At 40.8% G+C, this 20847-nt stretch overlaps 1 protein-coding gene across 4 annotated transcripts in view; it reads right to left on the reverse strand.

Annotated features, from left to right (window-relative positions):
• slc2a15a (solute carrier family 2 member 15a) overlaps window positions 1-20847 on the reverse strand; it is a 45532-nt gene that overhangs the window by 9282 nt on the left and 15403 nt on the right. For all 4 annotated transcript variants that reach the window (XM_044214984.1, XM_044214985.1, XM_044214986.1 and 1 more), the window contains 4 exons: window positions 20330-20475; window positions 19257-19389; window positions 16540-16727; window positions 472-582 (listed from right to left, as the gene is read on the reverse strand). In XM_044214984.1, the coding sequence (XP_044070919.1) occupies window positions 472-582; window positions 16540-16727; window positions 19257-19389; window positions 20330-20475 (578 nt within the window). The remainder of the gene's footprint in view (window positions 1-471; window positions 583-16539; window positions 16728-19256; window positions 19390-20329; window positions 20476-20847) is intronic.

The following is a 20847-nucleotide window of genomic DNA, read 5'->3' on the forward strand; positions in this document are numbered from 1 at the left end:
TTTCTACATCCATTTATGCCTAACTGGGGTGGAAATGAGGCTCAGTTTTACAATAAGTGATATTTATAAAACACAGCCATGTGTATGGACAGCTTTAAAAGAGAGTTTTAGTGCTGAATCTAAACAGTTTTATGCATCTGGCCTCAGGAAGCTCAGCACAGTGACTGTTGTTCATCAAGAAACACATTTTGGTTGTGTATGCATTAAACAAATGAGATAAAGTGTGTTCATTAGTGAGCTTTAGGGGTGTTGGTGGTTGTACATTTGAACTTTGGACAGAGCCAGGCTAGCCGTTTCCACTTGCTTCCAGTCTTTATGCTAAGCTAGGCTAACCATGTCCTGACTCCAGCTGTGTAATACACAGACATGAGATTGATATCCATCTTCTTATCTTATTTTATCTCAAATAAATCAATTACAAAATATCTTCTGGACACAATGCCAATCCACCTCTCTAATTTGTAAGATTACCCCAATGAGTCCAGCGACGATCTCTATAATTCCTGTTCCTGCTGTGGTATACTGGATTTCTGGTGCTGGGATACCTGCATTCTCAAAGATGTCATTGGTATAGAACCAAATCTGTGGTGGAAAAATAAGCACTACTGTAAAGATCAGTGAGGTGAAATCCATTTTCTCAGTCCTGCTGATCAGAGTTCAGAGATTAGTTTGGCAGCCAAGACCTTTCTTGGTCTGCCATGTTATGATGTCATGACATGTTGAAGATCAGTAGGCTACCTCATTTTTTAACAACTGTGGTCTCTATCTTCATGAACCCAGCAGCAAGGCACAGATCGCAGTCAAGTGCGCCCTGCCTAGTGCATTGGGGGCTTTTAATTTGGTGGCCAGGCTCATCTGGTGCACCTGTGGCACACTTGGATGCAGGGTTCATTTAAATTAAAAAAACATTATTTATCTCAGAGGGGCAATTCCTGAGGCAGGCATAGTAAAAAGAAACAAACAGGGCATATTAAGACAATACATGATAGACAAATAGTGACCTTGTGGCAGAGACAGTACAGTCCACAACAGTGATAATACATGACAAACAGCAGTGACCATGTAGCAAGAGGTAGAGTCAGATGGTCAAATGTCCAGACCAGTAGGTGTGGAGGTTAGTCATAGGAGGAGGGGACCAGGAGCAGACTGGAGTTTAGCAGGCATAGCTGCAGGGCAGTGCAAACGCCTGCCAGAGGGCAGCCATTCGAAGGCCCTGTGTTGGACATGGGTGGGGTCTTGAAGGATGGAGTGGGCTTTCCGGAGTGTTTGCTGATCATGCAGTAAGATCTGTACTCTGGAGACGCTTCTTGTTTTGGATTGTGACAGAGTGGAACCAACAGATGAATGAGAAGGTTATTATGCTTTCAATGAAGGAGTTATAAAATGTAGTGAAGATATTTCTGCTTACCCCAAAGGACATTAGCTTCCTCAAGAAATACTGACGCTGTTGATGATCACCTCTGTGCTGGCTTCAAAACGCAGTTTGTCATCAATGGCAGTGCCCAGGTATTTGCACTGGTGTACTGCTTCCACTGGTTATCTATGAATTATGGCAGCATTCCTCCCCACTCCATGCTTGGTGAAGTCCACGAATGTCTCCTTGAACTCACAAAGGACAGGACCCTGATTCTTGGGCAGAAGCTAAGAGCAGGGAAAGGATAATGGTATTGTCCACAAACTTCACCAGATGGCGATTAGGATGGAGGCTTCTGCAGTCATCTGTATACAGGATCAACAGCAGGAGGACACAGCCCTGGGGGGAGCAAGTAGATGTGTGACAGATGTCGGAGAGCCTTTTACTAACCAGCCCCTTCTGTGTTCTTAGGGTGAGGAAGTCCATGATCCACAAAATTAGCTGTTGATCCAGGTAGAAGCAGTCAGTCAATCAGTTTTTTAGCCAGGTTGTAGGTTGTTGAAGGCAGACGAGAAGTCTGCGAACAGGAGCTGAGCTGATGTGTTTGGGCCCTCTTGGTGTTTATGGACAGTGTCCAGTATGAAAAGTTTGGCATCGTCGACCCCTTTATTGGCATGATAAACAAATTGAAGAGGGTCCATCTGTGTGGCTGTGGCATTAGTGATGTGGCTTTTCACAATCCTCTTAAAGGGTCTTCATGATGAAGGAGGTGAGGGCTATAGGTCTGAGGTCATTCAGGACCTTGGGGCTGCTCTTTTGGGGATGGGGATGATTGTGGAGTGTTTCCATGCTGGTGGAAGTAGCTAGAGAGCTCTGGAGTAGCTGCTGGAGTACTCCTAGCTGCTCAGCACAGTGTTTCAGTGTATGGCCGCAGATGTTTTCTGGGCCAGGGGCTTTCTTGGCTTGTGTCCTTTTCAGGAACCTTCCCACAGTGTTGGCAGTAATAATGATTAGGTCACCTGGGGTCAGGCTGCTGATGTTGTCTGCCATTTGTGATTAGGGATCTTTCCCAAACCTTGCGTAGAAGTTGAGGTCATTGGGAAGGGATTTATCAGTACTCCCAGCCACACAGACAGGTTTCTGTGGGCTGGGGGCAGGCTCACCGAGTTAACTGCTGCCATGGTCATAATCCCCTGCCAGGCCACCTGATTAATCCTGTTTGAATTTTTGTTCAATTCTGTTTTTTATGCTACTTTAGCCTTTTTTGATGGCCTGTTTCACCTCCCTGTTGCGACTGTCAAGCCATGTTTCTGTGAATGCTATGATGCAAGCATTTCTATAGTCGTACATAGAGTCAACATTTGTTTTAAGTCTACCTTATTATACAAGGCGCAGACATTGCTGAGGATGACAGAGTGTAGCAGTCTGTATTTATTTTCCCGTTTGAGTTTAGTTTTGAGACCGGCTCTTCTACCCTGTTTCCTGGTTCATCTCCTTCGATGCGTGTCACCTTGCTCGTTGTTTGGCATTTGGGAGAGTTGCTCTGCCGGAATATTCCATACATTGTTAGTCAGGTCAGTTTGCAAAACAGTTTGTGTGCATCGATGGCTCAAGGAGTTGAAAGGGTTAATAAAAAGTAATAAAAGTATTTGAAGTCCACAGCAGCAATGTGTGTCATGTTAAAAAAAAACAGACATAAATCTTCACATCTTGAAAATATGCACCCAAATGAGCATGGTCTGATGTCCAGAATTCCACCCAAACAGCCACGTACCTATACAAGTAAGTTAGTTATGTCTCTCGTAGTATTGGTTTGCCCTCTTATGGACATAATGCACAAAAATAGATATTCGAATGGTTCTAACCCATGTACTTTTTTTAGAAGGAATAATCGAATTTTAATAATTTTGACAACGCTGCTTTAAACACAGGGTTCTCCCTGTCATTATGCACTGACAGTAAGTTGACAGTCAGTAAGATTTGACTGTTTTGCTTTCAAATTGCTAATAATCTGGGAAGTAATTGCTGTTTAATCTTCATATTGCGACATAAACGTGATCCTGGTAATGATCCACAAATAACTGAGAATTTTAAAATTGTGTTTCTGGGGAACAGCTATAGAATTTAACCTGAACAACCTCTATCACATCATGTTGATCATCACAGCCTGACAAACCTGTATTGTAATTAAAAATGCAGAGCTCTTGGCGACATTTTGGCCAAACTCGTTGTGGATGACAGAGCTGGTAAGAATAACTCTTTAAGTTTTATTCTGTCTGTCTGGCATTGATCCTGTAATCAGAATATCACAGTATTTTGTCTGTGTGATCACATGTCAGCTGGTTGAAAAACATAGAATAAAAGTGGAAAGATGAACAAAAGTTGCCTTACCCTACCCCTAACCTTAACCTAAACCTAACACTAACCTTAAACCAAGTCTTCACCCTAAAATGTAATGATTTACGTTCGAAACAGTACCGCGAAATTGACCGTCATGACCATTCCTACATTTACAGCACTGTTTATCGTATGGGACATCAGATACTCTGCTAAACTATCACTTGCCGCCAGTCTGCTGCTGCAATCCGTTATCACACCAAACGGTCCACCGTGGCAATGTCACGTTTTGTGTCACATTTTCAACATGTTCTCATTCTGCAGTCCAGTTAGACTTTCAAAATAAAGCTTGCTAAGAAACATTTCAGGTGACGGTCACAGTTTGGTTAGGTTTAGTCAACAAAACTACTTGGTTAGATTTAGGAAAAGATCATGGTTAAAATAACTGCTTCCTTAAAACAATCAAACATAAAACATTGATTAATGGTTTCACAAGGGAAACAAACCCCCTCCTGTGTGAAAGTCCTGTGTTAGTCCCATACTTCTATATTTGATCCTTAAGTACATTTAATAGCTTGAATTTTGAGATCAAGACTTCTTGAGTTGCATTCAGGCTCGAATTGATTAACCGTTGATCAATATATTAAAATTATTTTCTAAAATAATTTATTTATATAGCGACAATTCACAACAGAAGTTATCTCAATTCACTTTACCTATAGAGCAGGTCTAGACCGTATTCTTTATATTATTTACAGAGACCCAACAAATCCCACCATGAGCAAGCATTTGGCGACAGTGGCAAGAAAAAACTTCCTTTTAACAGACAGAAACCTTGGACAGAACCAGACTCAATGGTGGGAAGCCATCTGCCACTGCCGTGTTTTATTATCACTATTTTTGAAATAGTAATAATGTAATGGTAGTGGTAACATTTATATTAATAAATTAATAATAATAGAAATGACAGCTATAGGAATAATAATGACAGTATTGGTAACAGAGCCAATAACAACAACTGTAGAGCAGGAACATGGGGGCAGCAAGTGGCCCACAACCACAGATCCAGTCTCTGCAGCTGCAGCTCTGGAGGCAGAAATACCTGCTGAAAGCGACAGAAAAAGAGAGGAGAGAAACGACAAAGCACAGAACTACGGGAGAGAGAAGATGTCGAGTTAGTAACATGCAGTAATAGGATAAAAATGCATACAGATGGAGGAGGAGAGGAGGAGAGAGGAAAGAGGTGCATTATGGGAAGTCTCCCGGCAGTCTTGGCCTATAGCAGCATAACTTAGGGATGGTTCAGGACTCACCCAAACCAGCCCTAACTATAAGCTTTATCAAAGAGGAAAGTCTTAAGCCTACTCTTAAATGTGGAGATGGTGTCTGCCTCCCGAACCCAAATTGGGATCTGATTCCACAGGAGACGAGCTTGATAACTGAAGGTTCTGGCTCTCAATCTACTTTTGGAGACTCTAGGAACCACAAGTAACCCTGCATTCTGGGTGTGCAGGGTTCAAGTCAGGTAATATGGTATTATGAGCTCTTTAAGATATGATGGTGCCTGACCATTAAGAGCTTTGTAGGTGAGGAGAAGGATTTTAAATTATATTCTGGATTTTACAGGGAGCCAGTGCAGAGAAGCTAATATTGGAGAGATATGATCTCTTCTTAGTTCTTGTCAGTACACGAGCCGCAGCATTCTGGATCAACTGGAGAGTCTTAAGGGACTTATTCGGGCAGCCTGATAATAAGGAATTGCAATAGTCCAACCTAGAAGTAACAAATGCATGCACTAGTTTTTCTGCATAATTTTGAGACAGGATGTGCCTGATTTTTGCCTGATGTTACTTAGGTGAAAGAAGGCAGTCCTTGAAGTTTGTTTCATGTGGGAGTTAAAGGATAAATCCTGATCAAAGATAACTCTGAGGTTCCTTAGTTCGTTAGTTTAGCTAACTGGTTAGTTTCATCTGGCTTGATCGATAGATATAATTGGGTATCATCTGCATAACAATGAAAGTTTATGGAGTGTTTCCTAATAATATTGCCGAGAGGAAGCATATATAAGGTGAATAGAATCGGTCCAAGCACAGAACCTTGTGGAACTCCGTGACTAACTTTGGGGTGCATAGAGGACTCCCCATTAACAAATACAAACTGAGCTCTATCTGATAGATAAGATTTAAACCAGCTTAGTGCAGTTCCTGTAATACCAATTATATGTTCCAATCTCTGTAATAGGATGTGATGGTCAATGGTGTCGAATGCAGATCTAACAAGACAAGTACAGAGACAAGTCCATTGTCTGATGCAATTAAAAGGTCATTTGTAATTTTCACCAGTGCTGTCTCTGTGCTATGATGCACTCTAAATCCTGACTGAAAATCCTCAAATAAACTATTGTTATTTAGAAAGTCACACAACTGATTGATGACTGCTTTCTCAAGGATCTTAGAGAGAAAGGGAAGGTTAGATATAGGTCTATAGTTGGCTAAAACCCCTTGATCAAAATAGGGCTTTTTAAGAAGCGGTTTAATTACAGCTACTTTAAAGGATTGTGGTACATAGCCTGTTAATAAAGACAGATTGATCATATCCAGTAAAGAAGCGCTAACTAAGGGTAAAAGGTCTTTAGGCAGCCTAGTTGGAATGGCGTCTAAGAGACAGGTTGATGGCTTAGATGAATTAATCGTCGAAGTTAGCTGAAGAAGGCGGATAGGAGTAAAGCAGTCAAAATATATTAGGTTTTACAGTTGTTTCTAAGGTTCCTTTGTTTGAAGATAAATCGGTACCGGTTGATGGTAGGACGTAATGAATTTTTTCTCTAATAGTTAAAATTTTATTATTAAAGAAACTCATGAAGTCATTACTACTGAGGGCTACAGGAATACATGGTTCAATAGAGCTATGACTCTCTTTCAGCCTGGCTACAGTGCTGAAAAGAAACCTGGGGTTGTTTTTATTTTCCTCTATTAATGATGAGTAGTAGGTTGCTCTGGCATTATGGAGGGCTTTCCTATATGTTTTAAGACTATCTTGCCAGACTAAACGAGATTCTTCCATTTCCTTTCAAGTTTTCGTGATGTTTGCTTTAATTTGCGGGTTTGGGGGTTATACCATGGAGCTAACCTTCTTTGTTTTATTATCTTCTTTTTTAGAGGGGCGATTGAATCGAGTGTCGTTCGCAGTGAGCAGCACTATCAACAAGATGGTCAATTTGGGAGGGGCTGAAATTAGCATAGGAGTCCTCTGTTATATTGAAACAAAACATTGAATTAAATGCAGATGGGATCGCTTCCTTGAATTTAGCCACAGCACTATCAGATAGACATCTAGAGTAGGAGTTTTTGCCTAATTGCATGTAGTCTAGTAATAGCAGTTCAAAAGTTATTAAATAATGGTCCGATAATGAAGGATTCTGTGGAAAGATTATAAAATGTTACATTTCAATGCCATATACCAGAACAAGGTCGAGGGTGTGGTTATAACAGTGAGTGGCTTTATGTACACTCTGACAAAAGCCAATCGAATCTAATAACGAGATAAATGCAGTACTAAGGCAATCATTTTAAATGTCCACATGAATATTGAAATCACCTACAATAATTACTTTATCTGTTTTAAAGACTAAACTTGATAAAAACTTTGAGAATTCAGATAAAAATTCAGAATGAGGACCAAGAGTGCTGTACACTATAACAAATAGAATTGGCTGTTTTCCAGGTCGGGTGTGAAAGACTAACAACAAGGCTTTCGTATGAGTTATACTTTAGTTTAGGTTTAGGGTTGATTAATAGGCTTGAGTCGAAGATGGCTGAAACTCCACCTCCTCGGCCGATGCCTCGAGGAATATGAGTATTAATATGACTGGGTGGAGTGGATTCATTTAGGCTAACATATTCTTCTTGACCCAGCCAGGTTTCAGTAAGACAGAATAAGTCAATATGATACTCTGATATTAAATCTTTCACCAGTACAGCTTTAGATGACAGAGATCTAATGTTTAAGAGTCCACATTTAATTCTCCTATTTTGTTGTGCTATTTCAGAGTTTTTGTTGAGGTTTTTATGTATAACTCCTCTTCTGTTAACTTAAGGTTTTATTAATTTAAGTGGTCGGGGGGCAGACACCTTCACTAAGGAGTTTTGGGTGGGTAACTGCTCTGGAAGCGCAGAGAAGCATGTAGGACTGCAACTCTGCCTCCAGGTCTCAACTCTGAGTTGTCATGGCTTAGGTCCACTAATAAACTCTAGATTTCTAGATATGAGAGCTGCTCCATCCAAAGTGGGATGAATGCCATATCTCCTAATCAGACCAGGTCTTCCCCAAAAAGTCCGCCAATTATCTACAAAGCCCACATCATTTGATGGACACCACCTCGACAGCCAGCGGTGGAATGAAGACATGCGGCTAAACATGTCATCACTGGTCAGGTTTGAGAGGGGCCCAGAGAAAACTACGGAGTCCGACATTGTCTTTGGATATGTACACACCGACTCAACATTAACTTTAGTGACCTCCAATTGGCATATTCGGGAGTCGTTACCGCCGACATGAATAACAATCTTACTGTATTTACGTTTATTCTTAGCCAGCAGTTTTAAATAGGATTCAACGTCACCCGCTCTGGCCCCAGGAATACATTTGACTATGGATGGTGGTGAACCGTGGGCTTCTGCTTAGGGCTATGCTTCCTTCAGACAGTCACCCAGCCTCCCTGGTTTCCTGGCTGCTTGGGAGCTGCCGGGAGACGGCTAACAGGAGATACCTCTGGTCCGTCCACACCGGCTACTGGGGGCTGGCTAACTACAACAGCTAATGATTGAGTTCCCATGGTGCGGAACCACGATTCCAATTCACTAAGTCTCTCCTCCAATGCTACAAATAAAACTACATTTATTACATGTACCATTATCACTAAAGGAGGCAGAGGAATAGCTAAACATTTGACACACCGAGCAAGAGAGAGCAGGAGAGGGAGAGGGAGAGAGAGAAGCCATCACTAGCTGCTAAGTTAAAGAAGGTAACTAGCAAAAATGAATAGCGTTTAAACTGTGGGATTAGAGAGAAAGTTGTTAAAAGGAGAGAGCTACGAGTGCTTGAGCAGAACTAGTGTATGTTTAAATGTATAGCAGATAGTTGATCACTATAATGAAGAATCGAACAAAATGAACTGTCATGAGCTAGAGCAGCAAAAATACGCTACTAGTAACACACAAACACCGGTGACCAGAAATGAGACAATACGCTTACCTCACGTCAGCATGTGCTGAGGTTGTATTTAACATAATAACTTATCTCAATGAAATGTACTGAAACAAATGTATATGTGACACAAAAATGTATTATTTTGGCTGGTAAAAATATGCTTGGCCGGTGGATTTTTTCATCTACCAGTCCCATTGGCCAGTGAGTCAAAAAGCTAATTTTGGACACTGCCCACACCAGAATAGACCTCTGCATCTTTCTCTAACACATCAATCTGATTAAACCAGATTAAAGATGAATAAAAAGTTGGGATTTACAATGTTTAAAGGGGGGCACCCACTTGTGTAGGTGCAATCAATTAATTATGGAGTTCATAAGAATTATCAAAGATAATCATAAATAACTAATGAATAAAGTCCTCGGGGGCACCACTCTTCTTAAAGAAGAGAAATGATAGCTAATTAATTGATTCAGTCTCATAAAATACATTAAACTATCAATTTGGAACTCAGATTAATAATTTAATTAATAACTATAACCAGAATTACCACCAATAGCTAGTAGGTTGAAGGATTTGGAGTTCAACATAGAAGAGGTTGGCAAATTACCCACTCTTGTGTAACATTAAAGAAGCCAGCGTAATTATACACAAGCATTTATTTAAAAGATAAACAAAGCAAAACACAAAATGTGAAGTCTAACTCTAAACACTAAACTACAGAACAAAGGGTGTGTCTATGTGTCTGTGTGTGTGTGTGTGTTGTGTGTGCGCACCAAAAGGAATGTGTGTGTGTTTCTTTGTTCTGCCTCCGTATGTCTCGCGTGCACGAATGAACCCACGTGGTCAGAAACAAAGGAACATGCGCAGCGGAGTTTTAAAGTTACTCTCCACCGGGTGTGGCTGTCTTTAAGGGCCAAACTAGAGGTGTACAGATTGTGTATGATCTGTTTAGGATAACGGTGCCAAGTTAAAATGAGTTGCAAAGCATGCAAAGACTGTCTGTGTGGAGCATAACATAAACTAACATCAACTTAGGCTGCCAAATTAACTTAAGAGATAAACACGTCACAACAACAAAACCTAAAAAATCCCCACATCAGTAACGTCACTAGCTATTTACACTGTTACTCTATGCCGTGCCCAGTTGTTATGTTACCCGTCCGTGGGAGGGAAAGAGAGGTGGCTTTGGTGCTGCTGTTAGGTGGCAGTCAGTCTGTTGTAGACGAGCCAAGCTGGGAAGAATTGTGGTTCTACTGTGGAAGCATCTTTTCCTGTCCGCTTGTAGAGGTCGGAGGAAGCCGGTCGCTCCGCATGTGGTTGTCCTTACAGAGTTAACGGCTCGGCGTCAACTTTCTTCGTGCTCCTGTTAGCATGTGAAGTCAGCTGGCAGGCTTTGTGTGTGGCAGCCGTTTGTGCTAAACTTTGTTGATCAAAGACTTCGGTTCTGCTGTGTGTTTCTGCTCCGAACAGATTATATAGCGAACCCAGGAGGAGAGTTCAGGTGGGTGTCTGCTGGTGAGCAGGGAGACAGCCACGGCTGTCCGCCACAGTGAAGGATTCCAGGAGAAAGAGACAGAACCAATGATCGCAGACCTTTTTGACCTGGTGACTTCCGGGTCACAGGTCAGACTGGCCAATGCTACGTTCAATGGCTCTCAGGATTGTGGGACAAAAGAGAATGCAGTCTCCTAACAAAAGTTCAGTTAACAATCACCCAAATGAATGAATTCATCTGTGAATTCTCCAAAAAAACATATGAAGTTACTCTCAAGTTTAATTAATAAAACATACAAAATTTACATGTGAGCTTTCTACTTTCTACAAACATTGTTCAAGTGGCATGCAATGCTGTCTGCCACACCGAGTCATTTTTGAAACGACCATTGGGGGCGCAGCCGTCAGACATGCTCAAATCTAAACATGCTGTAGCAGCTTTAATCTCTCTCCACCAGCCAAGGAAGTTCCATTTAATGAACACTTCTAAATATTTAATTTTCTAAGCCATTTGGTTCTACCTGCATGGGTTTGTATGACAGGGAATGTGGCACATTCAACAGAAATGGCATATATGATGATCACATGATAAAAATAATCATATCATCACATGATATGAGAATTGTTATGGTGATAACATTTTCAGCATTATCACACAGCTGTAGATTTTGTTCAGTACTTATGTCATAACAAAAGGCCTACAAATGTAATAGTGGAAAATATAGTGGTGGTGTGAGTGTAGACCTATTCAGTAATGTTATTCTATGAGTTCAAATGAACAGTCTCGCAAATCTGTGTCCAAATGGATATTACTGTGTGGCTGAAATAATCAATGAATACAACTTCAAATATGGAATTTCAATGTGATTACTGCATTTTATTTTTTTTGGTAGAAAAATCTGACGATTCCTTGTAGCCTTCAGGCCATTCATTTTAGTGTCCCTAACCACCAGGAGTCACCAAATTCAAAAATGTTCAAATCCTGCACATAGGGACTTTAAAGATCAGATTAAATGGGCACTTGACGTTCCTGCAAACTACTATTACTACTGCCTTCAGTGATAACCTCATGCTACACTAGTGGGTGTCACTGAAAAGCCCAACCAATAAAGGAATCACAAATTTTTCAACAAGCTCGCCTTTCTTCCCATTCTATCAAACTGCCCTCCATACACATAGCCAGTTAGCTTACACTTAAGACTGACCACTCACTGACCCGTTTCAATGAGAAAGATATCACATTAAGTAAGTAATGATACCATTTCATGGGACCTTTAACCACAGCAAAACCCATACCTATCCATAACCAGCCAATCAAAGTAAAATAAAGGAAGCGCCCACATCTATTGACAAACCCACACATCCTTCATACAAAAAGTCCACCGTGTCCCAACTTTGTATTGCACACCATCTCTGTAAGTCAGTGTGGATTGTTACAATTCATAAAATGAAAGCTATCTCTTCTGAGAGAGGAAGTCTTGCTTATTGTGACAGTTTCAAATGTGAATTTGACGACGTGTCACAAAGGCACAGTTAGATTGATGACTATCTGTGCTTGCCTTTTATCATTTTATCATTTTCGCTAAAATAGCACACTATCAAGATTAGTATGTATGTACAGTAGCTAGCTAGTTACAAGTCATCTGTGAACAGTTTGGCTGAGAAGTAAAGGCAAAACATTTCTTCACATAATGTGACATATGCCTCGAGAAAAAAACCCAATGGTGTAAAAATCTAAATGAGGAGGCTGACATTTAGGACTTGCGGGCTGCACAGGTGGTACAACATTGCCACAGAGAGACAGCAGACATTTGCTGACATCCAATTCAATTCAATTTGAGGCTTTATGGGGAGCAGGACAGGAGGTGTATTAACTGGAGACAGCAGACGGTGACAGTTAGAGGACCAGGTAGATAAGTGTACACACACACACACACACACACACACACACACACACACACACACACACACACACACACACAGAGTCCTGTGGTGTACCAGGAACTATGCCAAGGCTTGCCAACTGTCACATGCACTTAGGACTAAATATCACCTCAAGCATCTGCCACACCTCAGTCTCCATTACTATCATCATCATCATCATCATCATCACATCAGTGTACTCAAGAACATCATCAACATAATCGCAATTATTGTTTGTCATCACCTTCATCATTGTCATCACTGTTACCAATATAATTCTCTTCACCATAATCATTTTTACCAGGAATGATTGTGATCATACTTGTCAGGGCTTGGGCCGATTTAACTGAGAATTGAAGATGGATTGAATCAATCGCCCATGCCTATCTAGCTGCCAATGCTCTCCAATTTTCTTTTTTGTGGTCCAGAAAACACTGCCATGGTGCATTCTAAGGTGTATGTACATGTACATACATAAATAAACCATTATTTCTCTCTTGCATGCTGTGTTTAACTTTAATTCATTCTGTCTGTAGCCTGCCACGCATTTACAATTTGATGCGTCTTCTACCTAGCAGCGCTAAGGGTCGGGCAGAACAGATCATGCTACAACAGAGCTCAGAAGTCTCCTTGTTGTAGGCTAATAAATAACCACATATGTGCGAAGCAAGTGTGTGGTTGAGTACAAGTGAAGGAGAGCGAGGAGCGAGTGAGAGAGCGCGAGCGGCAGAAAGGTGACGGTGAATGGAGCAGAGGAAAAGGTTAGCAGTAAGGTGTCAGTCTGGCTGTAAATGTACAGTGTAGCTTACAGTGTATCAGTTAATAAACGCTGCAGCTTCTCAAGACCAAGAAAAGTCTCGTCTGTTGTTTCCCAACTGCTGGAGAAGTGAAGGGGGGCTAGCCCCGAAGCCCCGGTAACAACCCAGCCTACATTTAAGAGTACTGTTAGTAAAGTGATTAAGTAATTCAATAGCACGCATACGCCCCCCCGATAGAATCGTCAACTGCCAATGGCTAGGAGGCTCAATGGGTCGATCATCATTAAATATAACCACCATCACCTCAATCACTGCCATCTTTTTCATCATCATCATCATTATTGTACTCATTACCATCATCATCATTGTTGTCGTCAAGCACAAAAATCATCTTTATCATCACCATCTGTATTGCTGTCATCGTCATCATCATGGTCAAATAAATCACCTTCCTCCTCATCATCATTAAATTATTAGAATTATTAATACTCACATTCATCATCATCCTCATCTCTGTTTTCCTCACCATCATCACCAATAAAATCATCATGATCATGATCATCATCCTCATCATCAATGGTAAATGGACTGTACTTGTATAGCGTCTTTCTAGTCTTCCAATCACTCAAAGCGCTTTACACTATACCATGTAAAGTTATACTGCCCCCCCATTCATGAATTCATGAATGATCATACTTACCATCATCATCTGTTATCACTGTCATCTTTATTATTATGGTCACCAACATCCCTTTCAACACTGTCATCATCATCGTTGGTTATATTGATTGATTCATTTGAACTGAGTTCATTATTCTGTCATTTATTTTCCTTCTCATTCTACTTTTGCTGTTTTCATCATCCCCACCGCCACCAGCAATATCCCCATAATCCTCTTCATCCTCAGTGCTGCTCTCAGTATGTGCATGTTTCAGCACTGCTCCATTTTGTTTAGGCAGAGCTAATTAGCAGCTAAAATACAGCCTGGAGGAGGGCGTGCTAATGAGTTCAGCTCCAGTGCTTACAGTGTGCACTTTCTGGCCCGGGCGCCCCGGTAATCATTTGCATAATTAATGAATCTCCGGGGCATAATTCAGAGGGGGAATTTGGCTAATCGTATCGGCAGAAAAATGATGACACCAGCTTTTGGCTTTATTCACAAGACCACGCGAGACTTATAAAACAATGAGGGATCATTTAGGCCTATTTTCATCTCAGTGTCTTTGTTTAATAAGCGAGATCAATCAGATGAGGGAGCTGTAGAAACGGGAGTGGTCGAGCTGGACAAAGGGAGTGAAAAAGCAAAAGTAGAACGATTGGAAATTATATGTTGGTGAGGGAGATAAAGTGCCAGAGCTGACTAAAACCTTCTGATGCCGTTTCATCAGAAGTTTGTGCCAGTCTGTCCTGCTCGCCACTGTAGCCTAAAGACTCCATTTACCAGACACCATTTGGCAGCCAACAGCTGATGGTATGCGAGCACAAAGAGGGGATATAGAGACAGAACTTGTTTGTTGATAGTGTTTTAAAGCAAACAACTGCTAAACCTTGGAATGCCCTCTGGACAATAACAGTACTTTATACAATTGGAGTACTTTGGGCCCCTTTTAGGGAAATGCCAGTATAATTACAGGTCACAATATGCATACCTGCCAACATTTAGGTTTCAAAATCCGTTTTTTTCAGCAGTGGCAGGGGTGGGGGTGGGTGACGGGACGCTGTCATTCCCTGACATTTTTAACAACATCTAACGTAACTTAGCTGGCCTGTCTGCCTGTGGAGAGAGAGCAGCTACACACCAATCTAAGGGCCGTGGGTTGCCAGGTTGCAGTGACAGATGGGTGGAAATTGTATGTAGTGTGTGGATTGTGTGTGTAGATAAGACGACCATAGACGATCTGGCAACAAACATCCAAAACTTGGATCTGTGTTTTCACAATAAAGTTTGAGGGCCATGCGTCAGGAGATGGCCTTGATTTAGGGGAGAAACCCAGGAAAAATGGGAGTGTTGGCAGGTATGCAATATGTAACATTAATAGTTGTGTTGGCAGAGGTGTGGTCAGTGTCAGAATCGAGTTGGACCCAAGTCATAAATCTGGTAACTTTAGATTTGGCATGACAAAATAAAAAAAGATTTGCAACTCGACACTAATGACTGGTGACTTCACTTGGACTTCAGCTTTTTGACTTGGAATGACTGTATATCTTCCCCATGCCCAAAAATGTCAAATTCTGTTTAAAAAGTGAAGAATTAAGTCTTAATTTTTCGGACAACAAATACTTCATAAATCAATTCATCAGGCATCAGCAGCATTTGTGTTGCGCTGGCAGGAGTGAAAGGTGCGTTTGTCAGCGCATGTCAGCAGGCAACATCATAGCCATAACAACTTGACAGATGTGTCATATGTCACACTAGGGTTGGGCGATGTCTACCAAACTGGCATATGACGATGTCCACAGTTAAACATCAGGATGGATGATGACATCGTTCTCATTTGAGACTATTCACAGCCTATCCTCACCTTCTAACCCGGCCTTTCTTTACCTTCCCTCCCTATTTGTTATAAGAGCAGTGTGGCTCCTTTAAGGAGCAGGGCAGTGCGTAGTGAGCGAGCGAGAGAGTGATGGTGACTGCACGCAGAGCAGTCAGGTGTGGTGGCGATCAGAGCAGAGGGAAAGGTTAGCAGTGAGGTTGTCTAGTGGCAGTAAATGTACAGAGTAGGTTACAGTTTGCCCATGAATAAACGCTGCAGCTCCTCAAGACGTTCCTGTGTCTTGCCTCCCAGCTGCTGGGTAAAAGTGAAGGCGCTTAGCCCTGAGTTTAGCATCAACTTCAGCCCTGAAGGAAAACAAAGTCTTCCCTGTGCTTTCCAACCACAGTCTGAAAGCTACAGCAGGAACATTTAACACCATGCTTAAGTTACCTCATTAAGCAGATTATATAGTTATAAAATCTTTTTTAAATACTAGTCATAGTGATAAACTACTCTAATTAGCTTTTTACTCACAACACTTTTATTACACTTTCGGTAACAAGATTTTACTCGCCAAAGGGGGGGGGGCTTTTAAATCACAATGTTACGACGGTAGAGGGCTCAGTGGTTGATGGCATCATTCATTAGGCCAACCCTATGTCAGACATCATCATTTTCTTGTATTTCATACAGCATTCATTTGCTAATCTTGTGTATTTTATTTGTCTCAATGTGCAAACATTTCAGCCTTGCCGACAGTCTTGGAACTGAAACATTGCTTGATGCATGATGCTTATGCTTGATGTGTGCTTGGACATCCAAACAGTATGGGGAATTTCCTACTTGGGAGCACCATAAACTGTGGTGAAAATTAGAAAATTCTGGATTTTTAACTAAATACTAGTAATAGTATCAAAAAAGACATTGTCGCAGACAGCACAGCATGCCAACCCCCTCTTCTTCTAAGTATACATTACTCAGTTTCCTTACAGCATCGATGCCAGACAGCTGCATGCCGATGTTGATGACCACCACACTGAGCACCTGCCAGCGGACTGTGTCATCCAGCAACAGTTTCCATACTGACAGCGTCTCCACTGATGACAGGGAGCGCTGCTCCTCCTGCATCTCTTCAATCTCAGCCTGGATGTTACACTTGGCTCTGTACCACTTCAGAGCTGAGAGACAGGGAACAGGAAGCAGCATGGTTACAACTCATCATGGAAAGATACACATTCATGGAACAGCACATCTGAAACATAAGTCATTACAGCTACACCTGTTGATGTATTTGAGGAGATTTTAACACTTGGAAAGTCAGCTTTCCAAGCAATTTTCAATTCATTGGGGCTTTATTGGCATGGGAAACGGACATTAACATTGCCAAAGCAGGTGTGAAATAAAAACATGTACATAAACAGAAGTAATGTGCTATTAAAATATATACAGATAAGTAAGATAAGATAATAATAATAATAATAATAATAATAATAATAATAATAATAATAAATAAATTGTAGACTAGCAGTTAAAAATACAAATAAGTGAAAACTACATAAATACTGCAACATTTTTTCATGAATGTGTGTGTGTGTGTGTGTGTGTGTGTGTGTGTGTCTAGGTCATTCACGGTGGAGAGTATTTTTAATTTTGAAAGGTCATTTAGCTCTTTGAAATCTGAAATTACAGAGCTTAACTTGTTAAAGTAACAGTAGAGATATATTCTGCCAATTCATAATCTCTTTTTATGGCCAGATAGCATTCTGATCTACATTGGATTTTAGTTTCTGGTGGTGTGGGGGGCAATGGGCTGGATGACACTATCAAATATTTTAAGCCAAATTTAAATTGGAATTTGGAAATTATAAAATTTTCTCTTAATTGCATTTAGAGCTCTTCATGCTATTTCTTTTAGTGCATTCACTGCCATGTTGAAACTCCCTGATGCTGCTATGGTTATACTAAAGTAGGTATAACTCATATTGTGTTCAATGATATTATGTTATGTTTATATCATATATATTATTTTTGGTAAACTGGCATCTAAGGCATTTTTGAAACATCATGACATTAGTTTTCTTCATATTTATTGCCAGGGCCCTGGTCTGACAGTACTTTTCTACTATGTCCAGCTGTTGCTGTCGTCCTTGTTCAGTAGGAGACAGTAGAACAAGGTCATCAGCGTAAAACAGAGACTTCACCTCTCTATCTGGGAGGGAGAGGCCAGGAGCAGCTCACTGATCCAGCTGTACAGCAAGTTAATTTATATACACATTGAATAAAGTCAGGCTTAAATTTCAGCCCTGACGAACACTTCTTCTCTGGGTGGATAATTTATTTTGTTTGTCTCCAATTTTAACAGCACACCTATTTTCCAAATACACTGATTTAACCAGTTCATACATTTTGCCCCCTATACCACAATGTAGATGTCCGTAATCAAGCCCTTCATGCCAAATAGAGTTGAAAGCTTTCTTGAAGTCAATAAAACAAGTGAATATCTTACCATTTTTTGTTTGGTGTACATGTTTGTTAATTAAAGTGTGAAGGGTTATTATTACAATACTACAGAATAGTTTACCTAGACAACTGCTGACACAGATGCCACTGTAGTTACCAGGGTCTGATTTGTCCCCACTCTTATGAATGGGGGAAATGAGCCCTTTGCACCAGATGTTGGGAAAACATCCTGACTGTAGTACGATATTAATCAACTTCAACAATGCACCATGCATCTCTGGGGTGCTGCATTTGAGCATTTCATTTTTAATGCTGTCCAGACCACAAGCTTTCCTTGGCTGGAGAGACGTTGTCTGTGTGGTCAATTCTTCCCAAGTAATTGGGAAATCAAGGGGGTTTTGGTTGTCTTTAATTGTTTCTTCTAATGTTTGGAGTTTTCCTTTTATACATTGATCAGAATTAATTAGAGTTATTGGTATGTCTTTGTACCGATTTTCAAAATGTGCTCTTCAGATGTCACCATTTTGGATGGGTAGTGCTTATTGTTGCTTTGTGTTGAAGTTGTTCCACATATCCCATAATTGATTTTGATTAATGGCATTTTCAATATCTTCAAGTTTCATGTGGGTATAATTTTGTTTTGCACTGGTTTATACAGGGCAGCACAACGGCCTGACTAAAATGCACATATGAAGGCACATTGTAGCAGGGCTCTCTACGACCAAGTATGGTCGCATAGCTGCAGTGGTAAACACTCCTATATCAGTTATTGCTTTTGCACATTCTGAATCTACAGTAAGAGGTTGCCTGAAGGTTGTGAGGAGGAGGACTCGCCTTCCAGTCTGTTTTTGTCATTACGCTAATTGACACATTCATGTGATGCCGTCATAAACGACATGTTGTAGTGTTTTCACAGTCAGACTTGCCTTCAGTTGAACAATGTCGGTATACAGTTTGACACTAATCATTGCCCATTTTCGCTGTACCGAACCGGAAAACGAACACTACATGAGCGTGACTAACCTGGCTAACCTGACAGAACCGCAACTCGAGACTGTGGACGTGTATATCGCGGATTTGGTTGTGGTTTCAGAACCGTTACACCCCTTGTACTGATTACAATTACACAAGTCACTCACTATTACTCTAATGTAATTGGTCTTCTTGCCCAAAATGTTAAACCCAGTGTTTCAATTCTTCCTGTAAAGCTTCTCCTTGTTGATGTGCAGCAGAGGCTCAACACTGACCTGTGATGGTGGCGTGGACATTGTGCTTCTCAATCAGCAGGTACCTGGGGCTCTCTGGGAACCATGGCAACAGCATCAACTGGATGAAGGTGGGTACCACCACCACTGAAAGAAAGAGGGGCCAGTGCTCCTCCTGTAACAGTTACAACACAGTTATACTTACACACATGCTGAGAACATTACATATATAACATCGGGTCCTTGTGAGCCTTAAAAGGTCCAGTATGTAGGATTTAATGGCATCTAGCAGTGAAATTGCAGTTTACAATCATTTGAATACAGCTCGCCTCACCCTCCCCTTCCCAGCGTGTAGGTGAAACTATGGTGGCCGCAAAACTCACGAAAAATGTGAAAGGCCCAATTTAGAGCCAGTGACTGGTTTGTTGGTTTGGTTCTGGGCTACTGTAGAACCATGGCAGGCTCCATGGAAGGGGACCCACTCCCATATAGATAAAAACAGCTCATTCTAAGATAATGAAATCACAATGATTCTTATTTTCAAGTGATTATACACTAATGAAAACATACTTATAAATATTATATTCCATTTCTGCCAATAGCTCCACCTAAATGTTACACACTGGACCTTTAAATGAGACAGCACTGATGATGTAATGACAACAATATCTCAATTTTATAGAAAAAAAAGCTATCTGCCAGTCACTGATACAAAAGTTACATGATGGATATCATGTTTTTTGGTTGATTACATTTTTATTGTACAGTTAAATACTACATTGGTTATCTATGGGAAGCACTTTATCTGAATATATTCTAATGAATGGTGGAAATCTTCAGGACGTCCCAGGTCAGGCTGAGGTCAATTTTAATCAGTCCAAGATGTGCTTTGTCATGCTACTACTACTATAGTAGTTGGTGTTTACATGACAAAAGTTAGACACATAAAATGCACAAGTTGCAAAAAATGAGAGTTTTGAGGTTTATTAAGGACTTGTGGAAGTGAAGAACTCATGAGCTGATGTAGAGCCAAGCTTTTGCTCCTCACCAAAAAAACTAATTTTGCCGCAATCCCCTCCTCACACTGGGTATTTTTAGAAAGCAGTGTTGACTACCTTTCCTAGAAGTTCATGTAAGCCGAGGATTTGGGCGGCAAAGACTCCAGTGCCAATAAAGATACTCGGCACGAGACCCAGGAAGCCTCGCAGGTTCTTAGGTGCTATCTCACCCAAGTACATTGGTACCACACTTAGAGAGATGCCTGCAGTAAAAAAAGCAGAGAGGAAGATCTAAGTAACAATGCACTGATTTACTTTGACAAAATGTTGTATAAAGATTTCATAGTATAATTCAACTATAGTGTAAAAAATATGGAGTATCTGAGCAAACAGAGCCAATAGAGAGATGTACACTACAAAAGTATGTGGACACTTGAACAAAACATGTGGATGCCTGAATGTTATACCAATATGTAATTGTTGGACGCAGCCCTGCAAACTGAAATGGGATGAAAAGGGGTTAAAATTCTGAAATCGAACCTGTGAAGAACAATTTCAACATGTGATTTGTTGTGCACTCTGAGATGAAAATTAAAGCTGCTGCTGAATACCTTGTAAAAAGTCAAAAGAACAGT

The sequence above is a fragment of the Siniperca chuatsi genome, linkage group LG11 (assembly GCF_020085105.1).
Source record: "Siniperca chuatsi isolate FFG_IHB_CAS linkage group LG11, ASM2008510v1, whole genome shotgun sequence".
Lineage (NCBI taxonomy): Eukaryota > Metazoa > Chordata > Actinopteri > Centrarchiformes > Sinipercidae > Siniperca > Siniperca chuatsi.